Here is a 16,255-nt window from a genome sequence, read left to right on the forward strand (position 1 = left end):
TGAAGCTTATCTCTGTTCTGTGGTATGCTTTAGAGACAGGAACACAGAGAAGCTAGGTGGGTCCCAACATCCAAGAAACCTGTTTGTTACAAAAACCTAGCCAGAACACGAGTTAAGAATAAAAGAGAAGGAAACTCAACTTGATGCATAAAAGAGAAGGAAACTCAACTTCACACAACCCAAGAAGACGGATGCCTTACCCTCCCACTTGCGACGTCATCAGTGTTGCTCTTGCCGATTGGCATCAAACAATCCATGTGGAATTCATTCCATCCTTCAGCTTCAAGAGAAGAAAAAAAATAGTCAGAAATGTGGTTCTATTTCAAAATAACGAAAATAATTATCAGGGTTTTTCAAATAAAAAAGGCCATTTGGTGGAATATACTTCTCATGTTAGCAGGGTAATAAATGTCTTGCCATTTTTAAAAAAAAATTATGCCTTTCTTAGCGTTTCTAAAGCGCCGCCAAAAGTGCTCGGTAATAAAAAAAAAAATTCAAAAATTCGCTATATATCATAGAAAATACAAAAAATGGAAATTATTGTTCTGGGATGTTCATGGAAGTGTTGTCAATATGCCTGGGCAATGGCTTGGCTTAATTCAACCTATAATCAGAATTTCTATCTGATTTGATCTTAAGTGTTGTTTTACGCAATATGCTGTACCAGTATCCTATACTTCCACAAACAGACTGATTCAAAAACTTCCACGTTATCACAATCTTGATGTATGTTACCAGTTGCTGTCAGAGGATAAAGGAATAAATTAAAACAGATGGCAGTGTACAAAATTCCACTATAAACAGAAAGCAAATATAAAAATGAACAACTACATGGCCTTCAGACCACAAAAAGGGCAACAAAACAGAAGCACTCTGAACTAGGCTAAAATAAGAACCTCTCAAAAAGGCAAATCATATTGTTTCGAAATCAAGAGGTACATTCCATTCGAAGATTTAAAAAAAAAAATGCAAACCGTAAATTAGTAATATCTTATTATCATCAGGACCATGATCCTACTTGGCAAGCTTGATCATATCATCTATCCTAAGAATTGTTATGGCTGCTTCGGTGGCAAACTGTGTCACCAAAGAAAAGGGGGATTATTAGACAGCTAAAATTAAGTTCAAAATTTTCTTCATAAACGTCCCAGTAAATGTTAAGTAGTACATTTCTACCGCATGGTATATTTACAATTTTCTTTCTCCAATTGATAGTCCTCTACCATCCAAATTGAAATCTATAGATATGTGTTTGCACCAAAAAAAAAAGATAGATTAAAGCTGAAGGAAAACCGACCTGAATAACTTTTACTTTGCTCATAATAGCTGGCTCCATAACTCCAGCTTCTAGGTTGTTGCAGATTGTACCTCTTATAAGATCAAGACCCATGCTGCATAGAATATTTTAAATTTTAATATAATGGGTAAATCAGTGTTTCCCCGAACATCAACAAATCAAAGTACTCAAATAGGAATGATTGACTCATGAATTTTCCACATGTTAGAATATTTTAAGGAAAGATTTTAATGTTATATAGACTTTTACTACGACAGTCAAATTTCTCCAACATGCAAGAAATTTTCTAATGAGAAGGAAGAAGAACATTTAAATTGAATTATTAACCTTGAATAATGTTGTTTATCAGCCTTTGTTTGGGCAGTGTGGTGGTAAGCCCGAAGCTTTACAACAAGTTCGGTTGCATCCTTGGCAGCATTGACAGAAAGAACCAGTCACCGTCAATTTCTGAAAATTAATATACAAATTTAATGGATCGGACATACCAAAACCTAATCAAGTACAACCAAATAAACATAGCAACATGAGTGAGGCTAGTATGCATAGTGCATATTGGTCCATACTACAGATCAATATATCCAAACAATCTATCTGAACCGTTCAAATGATCTCCATATGAAAATGTACTTGTAGATCAAGATTAAGCTATATAAAGAACATCATTTGGCATTTCAGGAGAAAATCTTTGCACTTCATATGGAACTCTGAAGTGTAAGTATGTTAACTACTAATCATGAATTAACAAAGGTAAGAAATAACAAGAAAAACCTTGTAAAATCAGAAGAAATGGCTTATTCAATGAATCTAATCACCTTTTATCTGTGGTGTGTTAGGCATATATAATGAAAAACATACTGTGGGTGTGACATAAAAGATTTTTCCTCACATAAAGATCCCTGAAACCTGCAGGAAAGCCCCTGAATTTTACCTGAATTCAGTACAAGAGTTCAAAACACAGAAATAAGCCTCTAAACCCTGTCAGAACACATAAATTTGCAGAAAAGTCACTAAAATTTACCAAAATTCTGTCCTAACAGTCCCCAGTACTTAATTTGTCCTGGAAAGACCCTGGAATTTGAGACAAATAAATTCAAAACTGTGCAGAATGCTGAAAGACAAACAACTTCACCTCAGTTTCATAAAATTAGGTGACTTAAGCAATGGTAGAGCTTAGTCCGATATCTTACAAAACGTTTGCCTAAGTGAAGTATTAAAAAACTCGACTATGGTATAAGATGAATCTAGTACTGTTATTTTAAGATAGATATCGGACTTAGGTAATTTTTTAATTTTGAATCTAGTACTGTTATTTTGCAAATAAACAAGAAATCTGCTACTGGAGTGAGAGAGCTCAGGTCAAGTCTAAAGAATCAGAGAGAGGAGTTTACAATTAAAGCACCTGATCTACAGAAGGATAAGAGCAGCCCGTGACCTTTACAATTTAATTACCTTCTCAGGAGCAGTGTAGTCAAGATAGCTGAAAGCCTAGAAGAACAAAACAAAAATATAATCTCATTTAACAAATTGACAATTAAAATACTAGACCTTGTATTTGTATGAATAATAGATCCATCTGTTAATATCGTCCTTAACTCTTGCAATAATTTTTTATTTACCCATCACTTAATCAATTCTAAATTATCTCTAGTTAAATTATAATAACTCTTGATTGAATTCTAATTAAAAAAAATAATAGACAAAATTACTCCTTTCCTTTTCTTTTCTTTCTTTTGTAATAATGCTGTGACCACTTGGGAGAAAACACAAATTAGAAGTGAAATAGAAGACAATGAAAAACAGTTGACCATCAAAAAGTGAAATGAAGATATAAGTATACACAAATTAAAAACAGAAGTCAAGTGAAACCTTGTAGCGCCAGGTTCAGCCGCCCAATGTTGTTCCTATTTTTGTTGTTCATCCTTGCAAATATTTTTGTACCAGTAACCGCTCAGCGGTACCATCAGCAATGCTGTTGACTATCTTTGTTGGTCCTCCTCAGCAACACTTCCGTAACAGAAATCGTACCAGCGATACCAGGGACACTTACAAAGGTCAATCATAACCTAACGAGACTGTCAAGAAAAATAAAAAAGCAAATAATCATAATCATAACAAAAGAAAACATGCTAGACAATGTGTTTTACCATGACAGCCCCCTACTAAGTTTGCTATTTTAAAATAACATTGAATATAAACAAAATGCAATATAAACAAACAAAAATCAAAGATGGCCGAATATGCAACTCACCTAGTAAGTGGGATAAGAATGAACATACTTCCGAATAATGTACTTGCAATAATAGGCAATCGGTAACAGACTAGATCCACTGTCTAGATGGTGTTCAGTACCGTAGCCTCACTCTTGCTGAAAATACTATGTAACAAAAGAAGCGAAAAAGTTAATCCAGCATATGTATATATATATATATATTTTTTTTTTACTTATATTATCTCAAATAGATGACAAGCATTAATGGGAATAGAAGTACCTTCTGGATGCTCATGACTGTTTCTCCATATAGAATGAACAATTTATGTTTAAGTTCTTCTCTGGGCTTTAACTTTTTTCAGGATACTGAGTACTAGGGTACTAAAATCCAAAATCCTATTTTCCAATTGCTCTCATACCATAGCAACAACAGGTATTTTCCTCAAATAAACAAGGTTTTACCATATCAACAGTATTCAGTACTGGCATGAATTAGTTAGTTTAATACTACTTATTTGTTTATCATGATTAAGTATCTTCCAAGTTCTTTAGACATGACAGGATTGAAAAGCTCCCTCTGTGGTCTGATGCTACATGTAAAGGATTAGAACCATAAACACATTGACTTACAAGTTAACAAAAAGAATCTAGAACTCAGGGGTACTGTCAGTTATAACACCAGTAAGCTGCTAAATTGGAGGTGCCACCAGTTAAAAATCAAACGAAAATAATGAATGAAATTGAAGCGATTATGGACCTACGACACGAAGGTGATGCAAGGATTGAAGAAAGGCAACAGAGAATATGCCTACTAGGAAGTGTCACGGCACATCAATTTGGGAAAAACTTACCAATCGGAGGATCCATTAAGATCTGGAGCATCTGGTGGCATTTTTACTCAGCGCCGGTTGATTAGAGTTGTTTAGCGCTAGTATATCTAAGTTTTCTTGTACTGACAGTCCTGAGAAACAAAGGTGACAGATCCTTATTGTACCAATTAGAAGCGGAGTAGTAAACAACGTTGAAAAGGGAAGATCGTGCGTACCTGAATTACTAAATGGCAACAAGCGGAGTTGCGAGCTGTGATTATTGAATCGAGGATTGGAGGCAGGCAGGGGAGAAAGGCGTGGCTGGACGGAGGAGAAAAGTCGTGGTGTGTGGCTCGAGGCGGAGAGGGTTTTGCATCTGGCGCCGGAGGGTTAGGATTTGGGTCGGGAGGCGTACCAATTAGAAGCGGAGCAGTAAACAACGCTGAAAAGGGAAGATCGTGCGTACTTGAATTACTAAATGGCAACAAGCGGAGTTGCGAGTTGTGATTATTGAATCGAGGGTTGGAGGCAGGGGAGAAAGCCGTGGTGTGTGGCTTGAGGCGGAGAGGGTTTTGCATCTGGCGCTGGAGGGTTATGGTCTGGGTCGGGAGGCGTTCTCCGACTGGTTACAAAGAGCTAGGGGTGGAAAATTACAGTGCTTTATAAAGAGCTAGGGCTGAAATTTTAGGCTACAAAGAGCCGTTGGAAAAGATGCAAGATCGGAATAATGGAGATACCGAATTAATGAACTTGGAGAGGAACTTGGAGAGGAAGAAAGGGGCGAACTTGGAGAGGAAGAAAGGGGCGATATACTCAGAAGAGGTAGAAATTATGAGCTGAATGGAATCGAGAGAAAAAAAAGGAAGGGGTGAGGGTTTAAGAAATTTTGAGTTTAGATCTACACCGTTCGATATGCTGCAGCTTTGACACGTGCATTCCACTTGATCTGGATTCTCATTCGTATCGAAAGATAAATAAATAGACTCGGTTGTTCAGTCGTTCTGAGTTTAAGACTTCAAGTCAGTATATTTTTCTAATTGAACCCAAAAAAATTCAAAAATTATTCCAGTCTGTTGTTCTGAAATTTTATTTCGTTCATTATTTATTGATTGTTAATACGAAATAAAAGATTTCGACTAGAATTTTACTATAAAAAAAAACACAATTTGCAGCAATAAAAAAAACTGATAACAACTAGATAGACAAAATAATTATGCAAAAAGATACATAATTAAGTACATTAAAGTCCATATATTTTTTCACATTCATTGCATTTTTTAAAATAGATTGCGATAGTATAGTAGGGATCTACTTACATTTTTTTTATGACACCGGATTAAACAAAACTTATATCATATTTACCTTGTTTAATATTTTTCTCACCAATACTAACTCGTTCCATAATAATTCATGATCTTGAAACACTTAACCTCTTATTTTTAATTTCTTTTCCTACAAAAGCTTGAAAGTTTAATGGATTTATGAAAAACTATAAATGTAGCACTGGTAATTAAAATCTGTATCCGTACTGGATCTGGACCTGAGGTAAGAAATATCGTGGATGGTCCAAGAGTACAGGACATGCTTCATCTTCACTGAAGACAACTGGGACCCAATCGATGTATATATTCATTCAAATTAAAACGAGGCTCTGGGCCAGGTGTTGCCAGAAGCTTAAGCTTCTCGAAGGGGATCAGCTACGCTCGAAATGAAAACAATAAATGATGATGATCATGCCGTCATTTTTATTTATATTCAATATTAAACATATTTTATCACAAATAATTCAAAACTTAAGTTTTGAAGTTTTTTAAAAAATTCCATTTCTTGCTGTTTGCAATTTTTATTTCAAACTGCACAAAATTCTTGTGGTTTGGGATTTAATTTTTTTTGTACTATAAAAATCCCGTTGCACTATATTTCTTTGAATTTTGAAAAAAAAAAATTATTATATAAAGGACGTATATTGAAATAGATCATTTTAATGACCTTTGAATAATAAATGAAATCGTATTCCATTAAAAAAAATAAGCAAACACATACAATAAATAGTAAATGAATTTTAAAATAATTATATGGGTAATTCTTGAATAATCTCTTAGACTTTTGAAAAACATTAATACCGGTTATGGCCAATCTGTATAGGTGCGTTATCGATGTTTTGACGTTATCGATGTTTTTGGCCGTTTAGAGAGTATGGGCGCGTCATCGATGTTTTGACAATAAAACATCGATACACTTCTGCTGTCGTTAAGCCGGGCATAAAGCATCGGTGCGTTATCGATGTCTTTGCACGGCAGCATCGTTTTTTTTCAAAGAACATTAACACAGTCATAACTTTGGCTAGGAAAGTTAGATTTGCGCATATGACCACAATTTGGAAAGGGGGAGAAGATACGGATCCGAATTTTGCTCGGGTATGACATGATCCCCGGGCATCCGACGGAATCATAATTGCAAAAATACATCATTTAGTGCTTCAAAAATTCAGTTTAAGTTTTCTATCAACGGTAGACATACAACGACCGAGGTTAGTTTTTTTCAAAAGCCTAAGAGTTTATTCAAGAATTACCCGTATAATTATTTTAAAATATATTTACTATTTATTGTGTGCGTTTGCTTTTTTTTTTTTAATGGATTACGGTTTCATTTATTATTCAAAGATCATTAAAATTACTATGATTGTTCAATATATCTCATTTACAAGATAATTATTATTATTTTTAAAATTCAAAGAGATATAGTGCAACAGTGTTTTATAGTTAAAAAAAAAAAAATCCCAAAATCGCAAGAATTTCTTGCGGTTTGGGTATTTAAAAAAAAAATCAAAATCTTGGTTATTTGTGGTAAAATATATTTAATATTGGATATAAATAAAAATGGCGTATGATCATGTCGCGGTATTGGTATATCATTGGCCGACATCGTAGTCCACGGATCATGGTTTTGTTTCTAATGTCTTTGAGTTGATGATCTATATCCGACAGCTGGTATCGAAACAAACATTTCTAAAAGAATTCAAGTCTGGTTTACCTTTTATTTCGTTATTCTACTTTGTACCCAAAATACACCCAGAATTGTTATGTATCACAAATCGCTTGAGTTGAACCGTTAATTTTAAACATAAATAAAATAAAAATAATAATTTTTAATATAAATAAAATAAATTAAGGATACATACTAAATTGAGTTGGACCGTTAATTTTTCGATATGCAAAAAAAAAAAATCAAGAAAAAGAATAAGAATATCAGTTGACCCAATGGCACAAGTAAAAAGGAAAGGAAGTTTGTGTCCATGAAATCTTGAAGTCCTTCGGTCCTTCACTTGACCCGCTTCACAAAAACCCACACATCAATTGCAAGCTTTTTCACAGGCCTGAATTTATAAATCGAAAATACAAAATCCAACCACTTGATCATGCGTGCCAATTGCCATCACAAACTTATTACAAATATTATTTGTGCGTATCTCATGGTGATGGTAATTTCTTTTATAAATTAAGATAGATACTAAACATGCTACTTAAAATAATGACACTACTTTTGAAAGGAAAAATTAAAATGACACATGGGTGATACCGGTTTGTATAATTGATTAAAATATAAACTCGCTGTGCCGAATTTCCTATTTAATTTTAATTGGTTTCTCAAAAAATTTATTATAATATTTCATTAATCTAGTTTGGTTTTGCTAATTAATATTCAACAGAATGTATGTTCCATCTGCCTTGTAAATCCAAAGGATATGGCTTTTGGATGTGGTCACCAGGTACTTCTGTGTTCTTTTTATGTTATCAAATTTATCTACTGTCATAAACTCATAATCTCATATCAGATCAACATTTAATATTTTGACTTAGAATTCAAATATGAGTGAGGCTATGGTACTATGTGTAGCACACATCGATCCATATTATGGATCAAGATTTTATGAAATTCCAAAAAATCGATATGAACCGTTCAACCTGATCTCCATATGAAAATGTATTTTCAGACTGAATTTTATATTTTAATTTTTTTTTTTAAATAAGTAGAAGACCACTCGATCTAAATATTCAAGACCATTCAAAAGAGTGATATTATACCTATCTAAAAATTAGTACAAAATTTCTAAAAAAATATAAAATTGACGGTTTGAACTTTTAAAACAAAGATATTGATCCATAGTACAGACCAATCTGTGCCTATACATAGTGCCTTAGCCTCTCTTTGAATGTTAATCCAAAATAAATCATCTAGATATATAACTTCACTGTTTTGTGAAATTGAGCAATATTTATTTGGTGATTTATATCTTTACATTGAAAGTAATTTTCACTAACAAGTTTGATTTTATGTTTTTTTTTCTTAATTAGACATGCTGTAATTGTGGCAACACCTTGGAAAAGTGTCCTATTTGTCATATTGCAATTAAAATAAGAGTCAAGTTGTATTAAATTCAAAATGTTTTATAAGATGTCATAATTTAAAGGTTTTTCATATGTGCATGCACTAGCCCAATTATTTATTCAATATTAGACAATGGAAAGATATTCATTTGAAATGTGAGATGTTTCTTTAATGGGTTTGCTCATATTATTTTATTTTATTCTTCCAAACTTGTAAGATTTGATTGATTAATACTGTGTATTGAGATTTGTGTAATTTATTTAAACATTGTGTTAGCCTTGATGAGTTCAATCCATATATAATGTTTCCTTTTTGTTTCACAGTGAAAAAATTTAGAACAAAATTAATGGGGAAAAAAATAAAAAAAATTTAAATCAGAGCAATAAAAGCTTCTAACTTTCGATTTTCTTATTATGGTGATTTTTTGAAATTAATGTCAGTAATTCGTTCTACATGACCTTACGATACTCTGTGCACAAGGAATTAGCTAAAATTGGGAAATTGATTCTCAGCTCAATCGGGAAAAGAGGCCTTATTATCATATTATGACTATACCAATCCAATCCCCGGTACAAGGCAATTATATCTGTTATCGGATCTCATCCCTAATCGGGTTCTCAACCCTAAGGTCCATCAAGAAACAAAAGTTTTGGAAAGATCCGATTTCATCTTAGAAGGAATGTTTGCAAAATAACCCCAAGAAACTTTAAGAATGTCAACCGCTCTTTTTCCTTGAAATATGCACATAAAACCTTTTAGGTTTACAATCCTCGCGAAGAGGACCTTAGGAGATGAAAAATGACCAATTGACCCCTAAAGAACTCTTTGATTAGCTATTGCCCGTCAGAAACTTACCTACAAGCTCCTTAGAAGGTTTTACAATTCCAAAAATACCCTTCTGACCTTCAGATAAATCCAAATAAATCCTATAAAACCCAGAAAATCCAAATAATTTCCTCTAAAGCTCAATTAATTCCAATACATCTATATAAACATTATAAGCTCCACAAAATGGTTCAAATAAACCAAAAAAAATTCCAAAAAAAAATCATGGAACCTCAAATGTAAGCCCTAAGAATTTCAATTAAAACCCAGGAAGCTCCTAGAAATCAATCAAACCAAAACCGAATTCAAAGGGAGCCAGATTCCTTTAAACCAGATCCAAATTCAATCATTATGGTGGAATGATATAGCCGTGTAAATGATATATGAAGTTAACATATTTTGAAGTTAAAAAATTTGTTTATTTAAGCCTAAATTTTTGAGGAATCAACAGTATTTAAGCCTAATTTGAGTGAGATGTATAATTTTTGTTCCTAAATATTCTGTTCAAATATATATCTTAGTTCGAATCATTTAAATTATTACAGTGAAATGATCTTGACTATATGTTGTAGCAAATTTCGTAGCTTAAAAATTTATCATATATGTGAAAGCTAAAAAAACACAAATAACAAAATAAGCCAACTAATAATATAAGTCATCCATTTAAATAAAAAATATTAAAATATCCATATAATATTTGTCACCAAAATAAAATAAATGAATACAACAGCCATGAAAGAGGAATCTATATTTTGAATGAATCTAATATGCAAAAGTACCAGTACTTGTTAGAACAAATTAATAAACGATCCTAACAAAAAAAAAAGGATAAAAATCATGGCATCAACAAAAATCCTAGCTGAGTCATCTCTCCAACTCATCAGTCTCTTCTAAGTCATTTGTCTCCGTACCTAAGAACCTACAAACCAAAATGTCAAATCTCTCATAACAGAAACATTTTATTCACAATTGAACATAGAAATTAACTTCTCAAGTCTATATGCAAGTTTTTTTTTTTTAAAAGTATAAAATAATATTTCAGGTTTTATAAAAATAATAAAATAATAAACAAATTTTTAAATAAGTACATCTACCCTGTCATTTGCTTTAAAAAGGCATGCAAACATGCAAATTTACCAAAAGAAAAATACAATGAGTATAAATTTACACAAAAGAAAAATATAATGAAAATAATATAATAATATAATAAAACAAATTTACACTAACAGTAATAATTAATTAAGCTACTACTATTATAAACTAATTTATTTGTATGTAAATAACTTTTTTATATCAATGAATTGACAGTGCCTTTGGTACACTGTCCTTCAAAAAAAAAACTAATTTATTTGAGTTTTTGGGATTTGCAAATCATTAAATACAAAACAGTTGAAAATGAATGAAATAAATTTATAAAATGCATTTGTGCACAAACAATTAATATCCTAATTAAGATTAATTAAATCTAAAAAGAATGCTACAAAAATGCCACACCTGAAATTAAGGCCAAGCAAGCGAGAGAATGAATATACTGCTCTGGATATCCTGCCAGATCCTTGCCTGAACCGGTTGCTTTGTACTCGGTGTAGGCCTCCTTGTATGCGGGCAAGTAGTGGCATAGACCTGATCTCCTATTATTCACAACATAACCGACACTAATTATCTAGTGATTTAGTGTTTCTATACAGTGCTATATAAACTTATATGAGATGATTAAAATATTTAATTAATTTATCTGTATTTTCAGTGCGATGATTAAAGATTTTAATTTGCTGCATTTTGAATTAATGTTGTTTGTTAAAGATTTTGGACTTTCACAGATCTGATACATAATCTAATCATGGTTAACTATGACAATTGAAAATGATAATAACAGAGGTTAGTTATTGCCCGAAACTACCATTCAAACAACAGTCAACAAGCAAGAAAAGACAAGTACTATAAAACAAAATTTTTTTTTTTTTTTTTTGGATCTGACCAATACCAGTATCACACCTGACTACTAATGAATTATCAGAAAAATTATAGAGTGAGGCTACGGTACTATGCATAGCACATATTGCTCTGTACTACGGATCGATATCTCAATTTTGAGGTTCAAACAATCAATCCAAATCAATCAACATAATCTCCATATGAAAATGTACTTGTAGATCAAATTTTCTATTTTTTACAATTTTTTTACTATTTGCTCAGATAGGTAGAAAATCACTTGATCTAAAGATTCTAGACCATTCAAAAGCAGTGATTTTCTACTTAGTTAAAATATAGTAAAAAAATTCTAAACCATGTAAAATTTAGTCTGAAAGTACTTTCCTATATAAAGGTCGTGTTGAATGGTCCTGATCAACTATTTGAACTTTTAAACGAAGATAATTATCCATATATAGTACGGGCCCATATGCGCTATGCATAGTAGTGCTATCCTGACTTGTGCAAAATTATAAGTTGGTTAGACAGCTTTACCTGGTTAGCATCATACACAACGGGATGGTCAAATGTCTCGACCACTGATTCGAAGCCAGCCCCACTAGAAATTTGTGGAATGGAGCGTCTAGGTGGGGTCCCTAAAATGCCGAGTCCCTGAATTGCAGCATACTGCAATGGTATTTCCATGAGTGCTTGTAGAGCAAATTGTGCCTCCTTTGCAGAATCAGGCATGTTCCTTGACATTATCTCAGTGAAATTTACAAACTGAAAATAATAACATGATCTTGGTGATTACAGGTTCATAAGAACTATGAAAAGTGAGGCTATGGCCTATGGTACCATGCATAGCGCAGATTGGTCTGTACTACAGATGAATATCTTTGTTTTCAAAGTCCAACTCGTCGATCTGAACCGTTCAACATAATCTCCATATGAAAATGTACTTCCTGAAAAAAATTTACATTTTTTTAATTTTTTTTACAATTTTTTTATATAGGTAGAAAATCACGACTTTGAATTGTCTAGAATTTATTGATCAAGTGATTTTCTACCTATCTAAAAAATAGTAGAAAAATTGAAAAAAAATGTAAAATGTGATGTACAAATACATTGTTATATGGAGATCATGTTAAACGGTTCAGATCGACTTTTTGAAAGCAGAGATATTGATCCATAGTATGGACCAATCCACACTATGCATAGTACCATAGCCTCACTCGAAACTATGAAATAAGATCACAATCTTGCTAAACTAAAAATCACTGTATCAATCCAGAATTTTATTTTCTTACCCTTCAATTTATTTGTTTACGAGGGAAAACTTTTTGGAGTAGGGGTTTGGAGGTGGGGAGGGGGTGTATTGGCATCTTTACTTTGACTTTCAAGAACAGTTGACGCTCAACTCAGTATTGATTAGTAAATCTAGAACAAAAGGCACACAAAAAGAAAATTGCACTTGTAAGGCAGCGATCTGCTGCAGCACCGGCTTTGTACCACAACCAGCACATGCTGGTAATTTGGTACCTGTTGGTGTTTTTTACCATCTCCCCCAATTTTAGGGCATACACCTTTATCAGATTGGTGTAACTGAATAATTGCAATTCAACCAAGCACTTAAATTTAGGCTGAAAACGACATAAATTAAAATTTCTCGCTTTAAGAACATAGAGAAATGTGAAGGTAGTACAAAACCTGGAAATTATCAAAGTGGCGTGAACGTAAAATGTTATCATAATTGTTTGCAAGATCCCAGGGGCCATCACCTACTCCAACTAGTACTATTGACAGCGGGAAATTGCTGAAAACATAAAAATGAACATAACACAACCTCACCCAAATTAACATAATTTTAATGAAAACAATCACTGAGAATAATTACCTTGCCCTCTGTATAGCCGCTTTTGTACATTCCTCTTGGTAGCTTAAGTTCTCACTTCCACTGGCAGTGACCTGTGTGTGTCAGTAGAAATATGTATAAAGTTAATTCCCTAGCCCAAGAAAATTACAGAATATATGTATCCACAACAAATCTAAAAATACTGATCCCTTCCCCACTTTCTCAAACAAAAGGAGGAAGCATAGTAAAATATTTTTTAAATAAAATAAAGTAGAAAGGTTATCCATAAAAAAATAAACCCTAAATATTAAAAAACCAAAGTTTGTCCCCAAAGGCTGGTACACAACACGCAACAGTATATATATATATATATACACACACACATACAGTCATACAATATCTGCATGCCAAGTAGCAATGCTTCAATATACCTGTCCATCAGCAATTATAAGTAAAACATGGTAGAGATATCCACTCCTTCTAACAATATCCACAGCCTTGTCTATTATAGGAGCGAAGGATGTGGGCCCTACAAGAACATTAAGGAAAACAATGGGTTTTAAAGTAAAATAATGATAAAATTGCTAGCAATACTGAAACAAAAGTTGCATTTTACTTGAATTTAATTCTTTTGATTTTCAAGTAATTTGTGTAAATGGGTATCTCTATTTGCCTTACAGTATTTAAAAACACTTTACCACAGCTTTATATATCCCTTAATTGAGCTCACAAAAAAAAAAAAGTCATGATTAAGCAATCAACTAAGCAAGGATCAACAACAAAGAAATAAAACAAATTGAACTATGGCAATAAGTAACCAATCTAGCAGGATAAACAATTCCTGAGAGGGATGGGTATAATAGTCTTTTTGGTGAATGCATTTACCAGACAACTTCTTATTAGGTACAAGCTCCCTATATCGTGCCTTAACTTCACCAATCCCATTGCAAGCCCTGCCGTCTTGATAAAAGCTGAACACATCTTTGTCTTTTGTTGATGCTGTTAACAACAAATTAAACCAACATCAATTTAAAGTATATTAACAGATAGTGGAATGAAGCATTTGAAAAAAAAAAAAAAAGCACACAAAAAGATTTGAGTTCATCACAATGGCAAAAAAACTACAAATATAATTTTTTATTCCAATTTTGCTTCTTCTTTGAACTTCCCTTATAGTTGATATATATTCATCAAGTATCTCAGTTGATCAGTGTTCAGATGCAATTGACTTGCCTTTCTTAATTTTACCCCATCAAATCAAAGCAAATGAATCTGCTATGACAGTAAGAACACAGAAATTTTCGAAATTGCAAAACCCCAAATATGACATTTACATACCATCTCCAAATCCGAAACATGGTATTTTGTTGTCTTCATCAAAATTCGACAAGGTGTTACCGATGCAAGATATTGCTTGTTCATATGGGTTTTTAGTCTCGCCAATATGATGCAAGCTTAGTCCATTAAATGACTGTTTTCCTGCCCATTTTAATGTACCAATTAATCCAAAATAAAATAAAATGAAAACAATTGTAATATAATCAACGATTGCTATACTAATCAGGTCAAAAACTGACAAATGCAAATCAGGCATGCTTTGATTATTAAACAATTGAGAGTTAATTAGCTTATTTCTATTAAATTAAGATAAGTATACACAATTGAATCTCATAAGCCTAACCAAATTTGATATATTTCACCAAATTTTGCCAAGGGTAGCTGGCACATATTGTAATCTTAGATTAATTGAAGAGATAACCAGTAAAAGCAAAAAAAAGATAACAACCTGTCCACTCATTGCTCTTTGTGAAATCAATGCCGATAATAAGATTTGATGACTCCAGATTTGCTTTCTGCAAAGCCTCTACCACCTGGGAAGCAAAACAAAGAAGAAAAGTTTTAGGAAGAAGCATCCATACAACAAATTTTAATCATCTGATTAATCTCTAATTAACAAACCAGGTCAAATTAGGGGTTAATTAAAACCCTAACAGTGATCATTTCAAAAATCTCAATCAATTAAGAAAAAAACAAAATCCAAAGTAAGTAAAGAAATTGAAGCAAATACCTGCTCCCGGCTTGTGTAATTATCCGGAATCCTGGAGTATGGGTTACTAGGTAGTGTGTTCCTGAGAAAGTAGTTCATTGTCAGTTGAAATCAACACAAGTAAAGAAGAAACTGAATGATACTTAGCTGAGAAGAAAGCAATGGATCATACCTCCTCCGTATATAAAAGCGTAGTAATAAGAAGCTAAGCGCGTGAAAGCATTCCATCCCTATCATCGCGAGGTCAATCTAATAGAAAAGAAGGCATTGCGCGCCAAGCGATTTCTCTCCTCTTCCCTCTCGAATTTCAGATACCTAAAGTAGTCCAAATTTTGAGTTTGGATCTGGACCGTGAATTCCATCGGATTGGCTCGGATTCTGATCTGACGATCCGGATTCAAATTCAAAATTTGGGTTACTTTAATAGAAAATCCCGACCCTGTCTTTCTCTTCTCCAAGTCCCCACCAACTACAACTTCTAAAGCAACTGGACTCGGCAGGGGACAGCGCAATTAGTTGATTAGGTTTGATCTCGAACGTCAGGTTCGAAATGGACAGTGGAGATCCGACAGAGTTCATCCAATGAATTTGATATAATTGGAGAGGAGACAAATAAAAGATAAAGATAATTAATTAAATATAAACATAAAATAAAAGATAAAGGAGGGCAAAGAAAGGAATGTGTAGTTGTGTAGGAGAAACCGTGTTATCCAAATTCCAATTAGAGGGAAAGAGATGCTAGGCTACTAGGCTAGTTTACTCGTCTTTATTAGATCCGAATTCTGCCACTGAAAATGTTTCAATTAATGCCCTTATCCCTCTGACAATATTTTAATTAATTTTAATATGAACTTCTCAACATGTTTTTCTTATTGAAATGTATTTGGAGACCAAAATTTACATTTTTTTTTTT

General features: G+C 32.9%; 1 protein-coding gene and 2 long non-coding RNA genes across 5 annotated transcripts; all 3 read right to left on the reverse strand.

Annotated features, from left to right (window-relative positions):
* Nucleotides 1–696: 696 nt before the first annotated feature.
* LOC144544210 (uncharacterized) lies at nucleotides 697–1,969 on the reverse strand. Its single transcript, XR_013508179.1, has 3 exons — nucleotides 1,625–1,969; nucleotides 1,298–1,391; nucleotides 697–1,077 (listed from the first exon to the last, which is right to left on the reverse strand). It is a non-coding gene; the product is annotated as an uncharacterized LOC144544210 (long non-coding RNA).
* Nucleotides 1,970–2,550: 581 nt separating this feature from the next.
* LOC144544254 (uncharacterized) lies at nucleotides 2,551–4,095 on the reverse strand. The gene is made up of 3 exons (XR_013508194.1): nucleotides 3,546–4,095; nucleotides 3,164–3,369; nucleotides 2,551–2,782 (listed from the first exon to the last, which is right to left on the reverse strand). It is a non-coding gene; the product is annotated as an uncharacterized LOC144544254 (long non-coding RNA).
* Nucleotides 4,096–10,175: 6,080 nt separating this feature from the next.
* Nucleotides 10,176–15,510, reverse strand: LOC144562205 (E3 ubiquitin-protein ligase RGLG1-like). Of its 3 annotated transcripts, none has more exons than XM_078311401.1 (10): nucleotides 15,364–15,510; nucleotides 15,082–15,166; nucleotides 14,634–14,766; nucleotides 14,181–14,294; nucleotides 13,727–13,824; nucleotides 13,338–13,408; nucleotides 13,151–13,256; nucleotides 11,996–12,223; nucleotides 11,024–11,160; nucleotides 10,176–10,448 (listed from the first exon to the last, which is right to left on the reverse strand). In XM_078311401.1, the coding sequence occupies exons 2-10, from the start codon at nucleotides 15,091–15,093 to the stop codon at nucleotides 10,394–10,396; spliced, it is 954 nt and encodes a 317-aa protein (XP_078167527.1). In that variant the 5' UTR covers nucleotides 15,094–15,166; nucleotides 15,364–15,510; the 3' UTR covers nucleotides 10,176–10,393. The 3 variants fall into 3 exon arrangements, with proteins under 3 accessions (XP_078167527.1, XP_078167513.1, XP_078167522.1); XM_078311387.1 differs by having other exon boundaries at nucleotides 14,634–14,774; XM_078311396.1 differs by lacking the exon at nucleotides 14,634–14,766.
* Between the last annotated feature and the right edge of the window lie 745 nt (nucleotides 15,511–16,255).

Source organism: Carex rostrata, chromosome 1, assembly GCF_964058835.1.
Source record: "Carex rostrata chromosome 1, lpCarRost1.2, whole genome shotgun sequence".
Lineage (NCBI taxonomy): Eukaryota > Viridiplantae > Streptophyta > Magnoliopsida > Poales > Cyperaceae > Carex > Carex rostrata.